Here is a 15,129-nt window from a genome sequence, read left to right on the forward strand (position 1 = left end):
TTTTTTTTTCAGTCTCTTTTTTAAAAGAATTGTGAGAAGGGATAGAAATGATCTGTTGTCCATGGCTGTACAACAATTTCATAAAACCAGAAACAGCTCCACCTGACAGAATTGTTCATTTTATCTTTTTCTTTCTAGACCTAGAATTTATTCTACTGTTTTCTTTAAATCTCTTTCTGTTCTGATGTGTCCTTTGACAGAGCCATTTGCATCTTAGTGCACTTGTTCCAGTTTATTTGGGATGACTGGTCTGAGCACAGAGTCCAACCCAGATATTTGGGAGCTCTGCTGCTCTGCATTATCTTTTCAGCTTTGCGAAGCAAGGATGCGGTGCCCGTTTTGCGTCTAGGCTTCATATCCAATATAGTCAGAGACAGACTTTTCTTTGGAAACAAATGGTGCTCAAAGCTCTGTTCTACATCCTTCATAAGAGAAAAGATAATGTTTTGGACCTAAGAAGAACTTGAAATAGGCTAGCAAAACGAATTGTCGCTGTGATGGCTACAGGAGACTTGTAGGTGCTGGTAACGTGTCCAAAAGTAATTCACATAATGCAGCTGTGACTTCTTGTAATTTCAATAAGTCACCTAAGAAGGCTGCTATAATCAATAAAATCTAAAAACTTGTTCTGTTTTAAAGTGCCAGGGTGTTCCATGAACTCAACAGTTGGCGGACCCTTGCAAGTTATCTGCTTAGAGAGAACGTGCTTGTAACACCGTTGACCATGGGGGATTTGCCCAGAGAAGAATATTTTTAAGAGGGAGGAAGAAGTATATAATGAGAACTGTAATCAAAAGCAAGATAGTAGTGACCAGAACCATGGACTACTATTGCTTTCAGGATGGGTGGTCAAGTTAACTCTTTCTAGCTTGTGTGAGAATAACTCCTAGCTCTGTCAGGCAAGTCAGCTACAGTCTACTTAAACTAGCCTGCTCTAGTCTAAATGTCAACAAAATGATAATTCTTCAGCAAGTGGAAGACGCGTCATTTTGCCTCTGGTAGGACAATCTAGACAAACTGGAAGCTTGAAATCCTGTGGGGATTCATTCCACCTTGGCTGGACTGAAACCACCTGGGCTCTTAAAATCTTTTAGTACCTAAGGGAGGTATTCCTTGTATCTGCTTCCATTGTGTCTACAGCATTGGTGGCTCTTGTAAGAACCAAACATAGATGATTTGGTGAAAAACCATTTTACTGTGAGAGCATACATACCTAAAATAAGAGTGCCATAGTATGCAAATTACCAGATCCTCTGACTATTTAGCTAATTTAGTTTCTTTGAGAGTCCAGAACATCTCAAAGGATGAAGTGAGTTATGGTTGCCCACAAGGGAGCATCTAGCCACATGGGCATAAGTCTCTGTGCATTTGCATGAAAGACATACGCTGCCAAGGCTCTTTGCACTGGAGATAATTTAGCCTTGCGAGGAGAAATCTTGAGAATGCATTTCTAGTTTTCATGAATACGTAAGTCAAGGAGAGTGGTGGTGTGCTTATGATATATTTTCCTAGGCTATGTTTTGTTTGTATTGAACTCTTGTTATATTGACTTTTATAAACTCTAGTGTGTTACTGGCCTTCTGTTTAACAGCTGCCTGTTCTTGCCAAGTTTGGCTCCCCATAACGCACCTACAAATAATGCTGTTACAACAGGACTTATTGATGGTGCAGTTGTCAGTGGAATTGGAACTGGTAAGTACTTGAGTATGACTGTTAGCAGTGTTTTGTATCTCATGTTTAGTTCTTTTATATTTCTTTGTTAGCCATAAAGTGATAGTATGGTGTTAGATGTTGTACACTCATAATGGAGAACTTCTTGTGGGTTTTTTTTGTGTGTGTGTTCCTGTTGTTTTTTGCCCCCAAGTCAATGAAAATCAATGTAAAATACAAATGTGTGATTGCTTTAAAGTACAAGGCTTTCAGCAAAAGGTTAAGTTGTAATCAAGAGAAGCATATGAATAATTGAGCCTGGATGCATTAACAACAAGTTGAGGTAGTAGTGTGAAGAGCATAGGATATGTGGAATGAATTGTAATGCTGTACTTGTGGCTTTGTTCTGCTGAATTCTTAACTGAATTTATTACAGGAGTAGTTATACACATCATCACTCAAATTCCATTTAAATTGTTTGCTATCCCTTATACTTGTTCACTGTAGGCTGTTCACCCTACAGTAACCTGGTGTACTATGGGGCTAATTGAACATGATCACTTAGTTAAAAAGGGTGTTAAGACTGCAGTAAACCTTCAGCTTACTTTTCAGAAAGACAAAATTAAACAGTACTTTAAGTCTGTGAGTTCTTTGTTGTTCTGTGGGAGCACCCCAGGAGATGAAATGGAGTCAGGTGTATGTGGTGGAGAGATCTTCTTCAACAAAGGCTTCTTCAGTGAGTCACACCTGTTGAAGAAGCATCTCATTGTGATATTAGCAATTTGAGGGCCTGATCCATTTCTACTTTTTTTTTCTAGGGAACTGTAACTTGGTTGTTCTGAACAAGCACAGCTTCAGGATGGATTTTTTTTTGTTTGTTTTTTTTAGAATAGGAGGGAATAATGTGCAATTCTTGCTTTACCTTGTTTTGAAAGAAACCCCTCTGAGCTAGCTTGATGTGGCTTTTCCTCCAAGCTTGAGTCAGAGATGAACGAAGTAACAGTGAAGTCCATGAAGGAAAAGTTTGAGAAAGCACAGCTGATACCAACTGAGCTGATATGAAAAAAAGGAACACGAACAAGTAGGTACTAGCTATTCCAGCTATATAATGGGTTTTCACTTTTGTTTTTAGGTGAAAGATTTTTCCCACCACCATCTGGTTTAAGCTACTCAACTTGGTTTTGTATTGAACGTTTTAGTACGCCTCCTAATAACCATCCTGTGAGACTTCTTACTGTAGTGCGGCGTGCAAATTCCTCAGAGCAGCATTATGTATGCCTTGCCGTTGTCCTCTCAGCAAAAGACCGGTCACTGATTGTTTCAACTAAAGAAGAATTGCTTCAAAATTATGGTAAGAGCTGTGTCGTGTCATTGGCTAATGCTGACAATATTATGGGGATGCAACAGCAAATTTACTTTGAACCTAATATCTGGAAGAATTGTGTGTGGTGGAACTTTAGTTGCAGCTTCACCAGCTCCTAATGGGTTTTGACAATGGAAAAATGTAAAATGTAAATATTCATGTAGGAAATTAAGGAGCTTTTATAATTTCCAAAGAAGATTTGATATCTGCATATAAAGAAGAATTTTTGCCAAACCCTGAAGTATTGTAGATTTGAAGGAGGGATTACATAATTGTTTTTGGAAGGTTTTTGCCTTTTATTTGTCTTGTATCATCATCATCTCTTGAGGTACAAATGTTAACTATCTTTCCTTTGAAGAAGTTTGGAAATAATAAACTAACAGTTGTGGAGGCTTTTAAAATTTGGATAGTCCCAATGCTGGAGGGCTATTTGAAGGCAGTCAGTGACTTGCTTCATGTTTTAATGCTGTGATCAGTTTTAAGAAAGATTTTGTAGCTTCATTCAGTGTCTGTGATCAAAGGTGGAATTACAGGAGGCGCAGTGAAGATCTAAGTGAAGCTGCTGAGGCCAGTGAATTTGCTAGAGAGAGCTATCGGTGCAGTCAGGGGCTTCAGGCTTAGCCATCTCCTGTCTCCTGCCTTATCCTCCATCAGAGCCTCCAAAAATGGCCAGTTTTGACAGGCTGTTTATGCACCGTGTCTGTGGAGGAGTAGAGAGGAGCAGGGCAGCCTTCTGCTTATGTTTCAGGCTTAGCTCTTTACCAGACCAACATGCTGGGTTACAAGTGGTTATCAAAAATCTGTTCCTGCTTCTGTTCTTTGCTTTTAATTAACAGACACTAATAAAAAATAAATACAGCTGTTATTACTTAAAAAAAAAAAACCAAACAGTGAAGCAGACTGTTACAGAATACTCCTGAATACAGCTGTTATTACTTAAAAAAAAAAAACAAAAACAAACAGTGAAGCAGACTGTTACAGAATACTCCTTACTTTCATGATAAGCAGACATTTGCATCATTAACTGCAGTAGTTTCTCTTAGTAGAAGTCAGGTTCAAAACCTGAAACTTGAGAGCTGAAGACCTGTAGTATAAGGGAGGACCCAAACCTCTTAAATTGCAAAGATAGTGACGGTGTTTTCTTTCTCAGAAGACCTAATTCTTATAAGAGACAATTAAATAAGTTTATCTTCATATTAATTGCTTTAGCCTGCACTGGAGCTATAGATCCTATATTTTTAGTTTGTAAGCCCGTATTATCCAATTCTTTAAAAGAGATTGGATTTGAAGGGGCTTTGTCAGAGAAGATCTGAAGTTCTCTGACTACAAAGACTGGTTTTTAATTGAATGAACTAGTTTGCTTTACTGGAGTCATAGTTGGTGGTGTACCATCAAGTGCTGAGCAGGTAAGTGCCTGAAGAACTGAGACAGCAGGCCCACCAGCGGGGGGACTGCAAGTGCTGATAGTCTATTGTAAGAATAAATGGGGTGGCTTAAGGATCTTTCTTGTGAGCAAGAATTGTGCTTAAAGGTGTTTGGCTGAGAAGAAGAACTTGAGATTATTTTTGTATACGAAAGTTAGTTCCAAGTACTCTGCTTTTATCATTTTCCTTGTGCTGTTTCTTAGGAAATGAGTGTTCTCCCTGTGCGGGCAGCTGTTGAGGTAGGGAGGATTAGTGGTTTCTTTTCCTTCAATATGAAAGACTGAAGAGAGATCTGAAAAGCTCCTGTTTTCTGTTGAAGCATTCACTGGTGGAGAATTGTCAAGCTTTGGTGTTTCTTGGGTGGGTTTGGGATTTGTTTTTTTTTTTTTTGTGGGGTGGCGCAGGCTTTCAAATAGAGTGTGGGTCATTCTGCTTTACGATGGAGAAGCTAATGCACCTGAAGACTGATTCTGCCCTCTGATATGAAGTCAAATGATGCCTTCTAGAGAATTTAAAAATTGTGTGCTGAGAACTGAAGTGTATTTTGGAGAAGAGAATTCAGCACCCGTTAGTGAAGAAAGACCTGGGAAATGCTGAAGAGAATAGATGTGTGAATTGGGGATGGGTGGTCAGCAGCTCGTGGTTTGCAACCCCTGCGGAGAGGCTGGGTTCCTCTGGCCACATGTCTGGAAGGCAGGCATCTGCCTCCGCCTCCTCTCGCTGTGGGCGCGAGGGTGGCAGATGGAGCTGTGGGTGCAGCTCGTGTCACTCCGCAGCAGCTGGTGTTGGTGTCGGGCCAGCGGCCTTACGGCCTGGGCACTATTGCTGGTAAGGTGAAGGGAAGGCAAGGGTGACTCGCTGCAGTTACAGTACTGAGATGGAACGGATGAGACGTCATGAAGTCTTTGTTTTGACCTGGGCAAAAGCGTCTCAGCCCTGAGCTACCCCTTCAGTAGAAGCGCTTCAGAAAAATAATTTTCTTTAGATCTGCAAAACGGGAAGAAGAGAAGCCACCGTGCTGAGGCTTGAGTTATGAGTATCCCCGGTCTGTGCTTGATGTGTGTCTCGATAGCCAGATGTCATATTTGTGGCTTTTATTGAGGAAAAAAATCTCAGGCTTTTGACATCACCTTTAACTTTACTTACGCTTTGTAATTTAGCACAGTTATGGCACAGATGCTTTGAAAGGCAATCTTTTTACTTGTATCTTCTTTTGTGCATGACCTAATTGTTTTAAGCAAGATAGTGGCAAGCTTGTACTGAGTGTCTGTGGCCAGGTGCTGGCGGGGGGGGCAGGGGAGGCTTCTGTGGGAGGAGGCCGGGGTTGCCCCATGCCTGGATATGGCTGCTTCCAGCTGGCTCCGCAATGAACCCCCCACAGGCCACAGCTGAGTCAGCAGCCAGGCTGGTGGTGCCTCTGGGAAAACACCAGAGAGGGTGAAAAGCTGCATGGAGTGGGGAGTAAGTTAAAAAATGTGAGAGGAAGCACCCTGAGGACACCAAGGTGAGAGCAGAAGGAGGGGAGGGGATGCTCCAGGCACCGGAGCAGAGACCCGCTGCAGACCCTGTAGAAAACCATAATGGAGCAGGTAGAGGGGTCTGTGGAGGAGACCACAGTGGAGCAGAGAAAAGTGTGAGGAGAAAGTCCAGGAAGTATGAATAGATATTCACAGTATGAGAAAAGTGAAAAATAGCTTTGTAGGTTTGGAGAGACAGCTGTTGTTTCTTGCTGATGTCTGCTGTAAAAATTTTTTTAGAAAAACAACAAAAAAAATCTTTGTGACCTGCATAATGGCATGAGAAAGTCAGTAAAACTTGAGCAAACTAGTCGTTCCAGCTAAAATTTCAAAGGGAGGATAGAAGGGGAGAAGTAAAACATAACTATTCAAAGTCTAAAAGCATCCTTAGAATTTTCTTAGAGAACAATTAAGGCAAAGGAAGGAGACACCCATTGTTGATACTACCAAAACTATACTGGTTTGTTAATGTGCAAGTATCTAATGATGTTCAGCCTGTCAAATTGTGACAATTTCATTTGAATACTTTCTCAAAAATTCTGATTTCATTCTTTCAGTTCTTGTATTTGAAAGTGTAAAGTCATACCGTGTTCATCATATGACTTCATTCATATCTTGTTAATTGTATTTTTGGTCACATTGTTGACTATGTGTTTTCTAAAATTTTGGGTTTAATGTATTGCTGTAGATGGTTTCACTTAAAGTATAATTCCATAAGAATCTTAAAACAGAGGAATAACATTTCTGTCGGTGCCCACTAACTGGTACTTTCCCTTTAGTCGATGACTTCAGTGAGGAATCGTCATTTTATGAAATTCTTCCTTGTTGTGCCCGTTTTCGCTGTGGTGACCTCATTGTGGAAGGCCAGTGGCATCACCTAGTTCTGGTCATGAGTAAAGGCATGCTAAAGAACAGCACAGCTGCGCTCTACCTTGATGGACAGCTTGTTAACACTGTTAAGGTAAAATTAATCTTTAAATCATTTTTACTGGTTGGAGTGTTTTCTCTCTCTCTGCACATATATATGTGTAAAAACCCATATAAGACAAGAACAACAACAATGACAACACACACCAAAGAAACCCTCCACCACCAAACCTGAAATGAGGAGCCTTGCAAAAGGGGTCTTTGCTCACTGCACAGCTTGGACCCAGACCTAGTCCTGTTAAGAGGAGAAAATAATGAATAGTTTTTCAGGCATGAGCGATAGTAAAGATAAAGTGCTAGCAGATGTGTTGTAATGAATGTGAGGTGAGTGTGGCATGGCTATGCTGCTGACTAGGTTAATTAGAAGGATGATAAAAAGCTGAAGATGACCTATCCCAGGACCATGTAGGAGATCTAACTTTGAATAGTAGGGAGATTACAGAGTAAAACAGTTCATCAATTTAGCCATGGTTTTCCTTTCCCAACCCTCTTGCCACCCCAGCAATGGCATCCCCTTGTCAGTGATAGCCACTGAGATGTCCAGTATTGTTGTTAGTTGACTGTAGATGAAACACATCGAGTTGTAAAGGTCAATATTTTGTTGTTAGGTGGAAGAAACTAGGAGGCCAAAAGCAGAGAGCACTGAAGAGCACTGTGGACCTATCCACTGAGCACAGAGTACTCCTCACCTCAGTATTCCTTTTGCAGAAAGAGGATTATAGTAACTTTACTTTTGTACTAACAGCTGTAATACATGAATATGTATCTGGCCATACATGACTACATTCAATATTTGGTAACAGAATTTTTAGAAGGTAGATAGAAAATGCCTGTGAGATTGTTACTGCCCTTTTATATAGGCCAGCATCTTCTCTGTGTATTTGTTTTATTGCCATCTGAAAATCTTATCAAATTGAGTTCATCACTTTTGCACTTTAGCTTTAAACAGTAAAATTACCAAAGGGGTGTTTTCACTGGATGAAGTAGGAGGAAAAAGAACACATGGTTATGAGATCATTTTATTGCTTTTGCAAAACATAATGACTATCATGAAGCTCCATGTTTTTAGAAGCAAGATACACCCTTGTTCTTTAGCATTTTTAAGCATAGAACTCGCATGTTCTCAACTTTTGTTTCCGTACACACCATCTTTTGAAAGCCACTTAGCTTATGATCTTCGCATTTGTCTTCTGGTTAATGTTCTTCGCTGACTTTTGCTGTATGGCGTCAGAATACTGTGTATTTCATAGCAATCATTTGGTATGTCCCCTGGCTTGCAAATGGCTTTCCCAAATTTCTGATCTGTTTTCTTTGCACAGTACCCATGCTATCTTAGTAACTTCACTGTGTTTTTTCTCTCTTACAGCTTCACTATATTCATAGTAGCCCTAGTGGGTCTGGGTCTGCCAATCCGCCTGTGGTCAGCACTGTTTATGCCTATATTGGCACACCACCCGCACAGCGCCAGCTCTCTTCATTAGTGTGGCGTTTGGGCCCTACACATTTCCTGGAGGAGGTTTTGCCTGCCCCAGGTGTTAGCACCATTTATGAGCTGGGACCAAATTACGTCGGAAGCTTTCAGGCGGTATACATACCATGTAAGTACAATTCAAACAGCAGCTACTAACTTGGCCCAGGTATAGCGGAATCTTTTCTGTGCATATTGGCAGAAGAGGTGTGAAAGGAGAGCATGCAGTAGCAGAGAGGAAAAGCTAGCCGTTTGTAAGAAGATGATTAGTAGCTGCTATTGAAGAGGTTGATAGAAATCCAAATTACTGTTTTAACATACTTCTGGTAGTTCTTGTACTGAGAGATGCTAGAAGTGCTTGTATTCCTCACTTTGGTTTTAAACCACTTTGAAATGCTTAAAGCTGTCATTATTCATACTGTATATTATATTTATCTGTAGAAAGTGAAATTGGAAAGGCATTTTAACTTGTCAGTTTGTAACGATAGCACTCATTTGCAAACCCGCTATGTATTCTGTACTTTAAACATAGCTGCCTTGAAATGTCATTGTTTATAGGGCCTAAATAGATCAGCTGAAAATAAAAAAAAAAATCAAACAGGGAGGGATTGTGGTACAGCAGATAGTCTTCAAGCATTTGTTGTAAACAAATATGGGCAATTCTGTTATGTTGTTAAGTGTTCTTGTTTGAAATTGAGGTGAGTGCAACACAAAAAGATGTGAATAACCTTGTTAGAAATGTGTGTCTGTAACCCTGTTTTTAACTATTGAGACAATGGATTCTTCATTAGCTCTGGTAAGATGAACTGGCACTAGTGAGATTTTCCTGTTCTTTAGAGGTCCCCGTCCTTCTGTGTAGTTAGAGTACCTCCTCACTAACATCAGTATTACATCAGAAGATGCGCATTGCTTTACTTGGCTATCACGGGGCTTATCAATGAAATGTAAATAAAAATGGGGAACGTATCAAGTTGTCTTGTACTTGCATTGTCTTTCCCCATGAGGCCTGTAAGACTCTCCAGCTCTTCTGGAGAAAAATGGTCATTATGTCAAACAAGGAGGCAGTGAGTGTCAAGAGTGGTAAAAAACCAAAAGTATGTACAGGGAGTGTACAGTGTCTTACTTTTCATGGCGAAAGCTTTCCGTGGAGTGGTAACACGCACACACACCCCCCCACCCCAAATGTAGATGATCTTCAGGCTGTGAAAGAACAAAGTGTCATGAAAAAGAAGGTAGCTTTCTGTGCCCATCTTCAGTGAAAAACTTTGAGGAATTGAATTTTGTCATCTACAGATCTGTGTCACGTACTTGCTTTTTTGACAGCTAGACAAACCTGGCAAGCGACTCTGGATTTTAGGTATCTGCTAGTCAGTTATAATTTCTCCTGGAAGGCATTTTGACTGGCACTGTGCAAGTACTGGATTAGCCAAAGCAAATTCCTTTAATGTGAATTTGTTAATTCACTTCTGAGAGTTAAAGATCTTCCTGCCTTTATGCTAAGGCCATGTTCACCAGGAAGCCAAAGGTAACTTAAAAGAAGTCTTCATTTTTTAACATAGTGACTTTTTCCAGTGTGGTGGTGTATTTCTCCCGTACAAACTTTGCTCAGTTCATTGTCCGTCAAGAATAGTCTGCTCTAGAGCAGAGGGCATGTTTATGTTTGGGGCTAACCTTCTGTTCATGTCATGTGCACTGTGCCAAACCCTAAGGAGTTCAGTAGCGGGTGCAGTGTGAAGCTCTGTATCTTACCCTTTTATCTTGGCCTCTTTCCAAAATACTTGTTTTTCCTTAGTGCAATGATTATTTATGGGATCCTGGAGAAGGGAAGAGTTCTTGCAGTCTTCCACTGTTGTCCTTTACAGGGAGATTGTGTCTGACTTGCCATTTGCCCATGCAATGCTTCTTTTGAAAGTTCTATCCCTGTTTTCAGTGAGCAAGCTTGCCATCTTCTGCGAGTTTGTCCTGTGTTTAAACAAAATGAAAAACCTGATACTCTTTAAGTCTTGGAAAGGCCCCTCAGAGAGCAGCTACTAGTTCAGGAGAAGGAATTCCTTTGTTTGTTCACTGAAATGGAGGAATGTTCTCAGGATGTCCACATGAGCAGAGGATCCAATGAGGATTTCATTTATGGGGAAACCAAGACTTCTGAAACTCTCTTGAGTGAGACTTGACAGAGACTTGACCCTGATTCAAAAAGTGATGTAGACACCCAGCTTCCCATTTGTTTCAGTGTTAGATGAGGAGCTTTCATGCTTTTTTTAAATTCCGTTAATATGTTTCACTGGAGTTGCAGGCACCTTTTGACCTGGAATGAAGATACAGAAGTGAATCTCTATGTTGAGCTTTCATGTGCTGAGTTTTGGATGCTTCCTCTGAGCGTTGTAAACAGCCGTCAGTCATAGTGTTTGCAGTGCCTCACTAGAAGCATCCACTTTCGGAGCAGTGGATAGAAAATATTAAAGATACGGTTATATATTCTCTTCCATACCTCGGCCTTCTGGTCTTTATTTAGTCTTGCACCTCTCGTACCATTCTCTAAGACAGTTTTACTAGCAAAGCATTGTGAAAAGCCTGTTGTCACAGGCAAAGATTCAGGTGTACTAAATACTTCTCTTTTTTGATCACTTTGTTTTTCTTCAGGTGGGAAGGGAAGTGAACAGCCCTTAGGCTGTACGCAAATTGAGTACAGGAGTAATGTTGCCTTCCAAAAATTCAGATGAGGAAGCACCACATCTTCTATTGCTTGGCCAAGCCACAGGCTGCCAGTTGCCATTACGGGTTGATATTGTAGACCTTTTGAAAGGAAATGTTCGCTGTGTGTCGCCCTTTTATCTTAAATAGCAGATCTATTCCACAACTCATATGCTATCAAGCTGTTCTTCGGTACTGTGAGCAAGTATGCAAAGACATTATCAGTCTCAGCTATTTGTAAAACCTTTCTTCTACACCTATTCTGCAATATAATTTGCTTAAGATTTTACTCTTAAAACTGAAAAGAAAAACAGTGCTATTACTGAAATTAACTTTTATTTTGTCTTTAAGGCAAAGATTCGAAGTCTGAAGGAATCAACCCATCTCCAGTGTCATTGGTACCAGAAGAGAAGGTCTCTTTTGGACTCTATGCGCTGTCGGTTTCTTCATTTACAGTGGCAAAAATAAGGAAAGTTTACAACAAGTTGGATAGTAAAGCTATTGCCAAACAGGTATGTTGGGAAATGAATTGGTTAATGTGTACTACTTGTTTGTTCCTTTCTTTTAACTTCTTTCAAGGCAATTTACTCAATGCAAGCAGGAACAATAATGTACGTGTCAGAAGAATTGCCCATAATCACTTTCATGTTTTTAAAAACAAAAAATAATTGAGGGACATTGTACTCCTAGATTTTATGCACGTTCTTGAAATTACTAGTAGCTATGTATCTTGGCACCTTCTGAATGTATTTTGGCTTTTAAAGTTGTAATCCTGTTGAAAAACAGTTAAGATTATATCACTGAACAATTTTACTACTGTTGCAGATGAACAAAGCTGATAGCTTAGTCCTTTGACTGTGATTCAGATTTGGAAACCACAATATTGGTTTACATTTTTCTTCAAAGTACATTAAAAATCAGCAAATTATTTGTACAAAGGACCATCTATGAAGAAAGGCTGAGAGAATTGGGGTTGTTCAGCCTGAAGAAGAGAAGGCTCTGAGGAGACCTTATTGCAGCCTTTCAGTACGTACAGGGGCTTATAAGAACAACAGAGAGAGGCTTCTTACCAGGGTGTGTAGTGACAGGACAGGGAGGCAAGGGTTTTAAACTGAAAAAAGGTGGATTTAGATTGGGCACGAGGACAAAACTTCTTACGATATGGGTGGTGAGACACTGGAAGACGTTGCCAAGAGAAGCTGTGAATGCCACATCCCTAGAAGTGTTCGAGGTCACGTTGGATGGTGCTTTGAGCAACCTGATTTAGTGGAAGATGTCCCTGCCCAGAGGAGAGGGATTGAACTAGATGATTGTTAAAGATCCCTTTCAACCCAAACCACTGTGTGATTCAGTGGAATTATTTTTGAAATTAGATTCATCTTCATTAAACTTTGGAAACTGGAGATTTCTCTTTACTTTAGAGAATGTCCTAATGACTCTATTATAGTTCTATTTTGTTACATGTTACTCACTCTTTATCACAGGAGGAAAGTACACAAGTTATGTTCAGGCTTACGTAAAAAACCCTCTTCCCTTTAGCCCTTGCTTTTTTTCTTGTTTTGTTCAGCTGGCAATTTCTTCTCATGAAAATGCCACACCTGTGAAGCTGCTACATAACTCAGCAGGGCATTTGAATGGACCAGCACGCTCCATTGGTGCAGCTTTGATAGGATATTTAGGTGAGTTGAATACTTGAGAATTATTAAGTTTAAACCCAAGAATTAAGTTTAAACCCAATTAATTACTGGTCAATAAGACCTTAGGTGTAGGAGATAAGTCATGTAATTGATGGATGTTAATTAACATTGTTAAATTTATTTAACACTTTCATGTTTTATGGACATACTATTATCTCTCTTCTCTTTTGCTAACATGGGTTGCTTGTTTCAGTTTATATGAGTTATCATTATGAAAATATACTTAATTACCCTAGGTCATAAACTGTTTTCCAGTGCAATATTTCCTTCACCTGTTCTTTTGAGGTGTCATAGTTCTTCTAGTGATATTCTTTGCATAATTCAAGCAATGCTAGAATGCAAATTACTTGCATATATTCACAACGATTTCCTACAAGAATTAGAATTTATTTGATTTTAATTTATTTTCTCTGCTTATGCTCAGGAGTAAGAACATTTGTCCCCAGGCCTGTTGCCACTACACTGCAGTACATTGGTGGAGCTGCTGCTATTTTGGGACTTGTAGCCATGGCATCAGATGTAGAAGGATTGTATGCAGCTGTGAAGGCCTTGGTCTGTGTTGTAAAGAGCAATCCACTAGCCAGCAAAGAAATGGAAAGAATCAGAGGTTATCAGGTATGTAAGAAATGTCCTAAAACAGACCTGGCTGATTGAATTTTGCTGTCTGTTCTAGGTTCCTGTGGAAATCCCTTGTTGTGGAAACATGACTTTCTGCTCTAAAGTTTACTGAGCTCTTGGCTAATTAGGATAGATGAGTTAGTTAGGATGCCTTTTAAAGGAGAGAGTGGAAAGTCTTGCTAAGCAGTTGTGCACATTTAGCTGCTTTGCTGAAACTGACCCTTCGTTAATAGCAAAGAAGAGCACAACGATGGCACTTATGTGATTCTTTTCCTGTGGTTGTGACCCCTGCAAGTCTGGGGTCTTCTATCTCTGTGATCTGCCAGCAAGAGAGGAAGATAAAAACACATGAAGAAAACTGAACAAGTGGATTCCTAGAATCATCATTCTGAGGAGGCTGCACAGACTTTATAGTTAGTGATGCGTTTGCTTTCAAGCTGAAGACTTCTTAATTCTCCATCAAGGTGGGGAAAGTGCAATCAATTATGCAGAAGGATTGATGCATTTTACGTTTCTGATGAAGACTACTTTACTGAAACTGAAAGTTTGTGCTGTGGTTTGGGCATTGTATTTACAAACCTTTTAATGCTAATGCCTAGTATTGTTAAGTTGAAACTTACTATTCCATGTAGCCTGTTGCAGACCTTGGCTTACTTTGACCAAACAAATCTAGACAGTGTCCTCCTTGTACCATAAGTAGTCAGTGGAGCAATGCATACAACTTTACATTCCACTTGTATTGACCTCAGCAAATAGCATGGTTTGAGAGAGATTCCCAGAAATCTGTATTTCTTTACTAATGTTTCAAGGACGATGGTGAAGCTGAACAGGCCAGTTATGCTGAGAGTTTAACAAGATTGAATCAGAAGATGAGAAATAGCAATAGTACATCTGGTAACTTTTTCTTTCCCAACCCAGATTATAAAAAGTTAAAGCAGAAATGAGGACTGAAAGGACAGCATCTACAGTCATGCCTAAGGCAACAAAGGGTAGCAAGAAAAAAGAAAATCAGGCATACTCAATTTATATTGTCATGGCTGCTTGTCTTCAGTGCCAGAATACCTCTCATTTGTGCATGCAGTACTCTAGGGGTGCTCTATTTAAGTCTGCCACATCCACGGTTGCTGTCGGGGAACACAGCTATCTGAGAATGTGTCATGTGCTGACTTAAACTGTGACTGACTACCAGAGAGCTGAGGTGTGTCTGTGTGTGCCTAATGCTCAGGGCCTAGGTACTATATGTGGCGTGAAACGGGTGTTTTATGAAGTGGAGGGTGTCCTGGATGTGCCCCTTTTCTAATCAACTGTAATGCCTCTTTCAAGCTTTTTCATCACGAGTATCAACTACCAGACATATGTTAAGGGCCTTCTCAAAAGGGACATTTCATCTATGCTTCTTTGTGCTTAAACAACATTGCTGTGTTATCATAGGCTACTAACTCCTTTTCTGTTTACTTGTTCAAGTTGCTGGCAATGCTGTTAAAGAAGAAACGATCCCTTTTGAACAGCCACATACTCCATCTGACCTTCTCCTTGGTGGGAACTGTTGACAGTGGGCACGAGACCTCCATTATTCCAAATTCTGCTGCCTTCCAGGATCTGCTCTGTGACTTTGAAGTATGTAAAGTTGGACAGAAAAGCGGTGATGATACCGGATAGTGATTAAGTCAGGTGCTGATAGCATACCTTAAATATTGAACAACAGTGAACTAGGTTGTTATCCTAAGAACTTACTATTTAATATATAGTACAGTAAAGCAGCTGAGCAGCAAGA

General features: G+C 40.1%; 1 protein-coding gene across 7 annotated transcripts in view; it reads left to right on the top strand.

Moving 5' to 3' along the window:
* WDFY3 (WD repeat and FYVE domain containing 3) overlaps positions 1 to 15,129 on the top strand; it is a 141,774-nt gene that overhangs the window by 69,949 nt on the left and 56,696 nt on the right. For all 7 annotated transcript variants that reach the window (XM_035895518.1, XM_035895519.1, XM_035895520.1 and 4 more), the window contains 8 exons: positions 1,592 to 1,692; positions 2,783 to 3,001; positions 6,734 to 6,915; positions 8,248 to 8,479; positions 11,392 to 11,552; positions 12,608 to 12,719; positions 13,162 to 13,352; positions 14,820 to 14,972. In XM_035895518.1, coding sequence (XP_035751411.1) covers positions 1,592 to 1,692; positions 2,783 to 3,001; positions 6,734 to 6,915; positions 8,248 to 8,479; positions 11,392 to 11,552; positions 12,608 to 12,719; positions 13,162 to 13,352; positions 14,820 to 14,972 — 1,351 coding nt within the window. The remainder of the gene's footprint in view (positions 1 to 1,591; positions 1,693 to 2,782; positions 3,002 to 6,733; positions 6,916 to 8,247; positions 8,480 to 11,391; positions 11,553 to 12,607; positions 12,720 to 13,161; positions 13,353 to 14,819; positions 14,973 to 15,129) is intronic.

This window comes from Egretta garzetta, unplaced genomic scaffold (assembly GCF_000687185.1).
Source record: "Egretta garzetta isolate BGI_Z169 unplaced genomic scaffold, ASM68718v1 scaffold615, whole genome shotgun sequence".
In the NCBI taxonomy this organism is placed as follows: domain Eukaryota; kingdom Metazoa; phylum Chordata; class Aves; order Pelecaniformes; family Ardeidae; genus Egretta; species Egretta garzetta.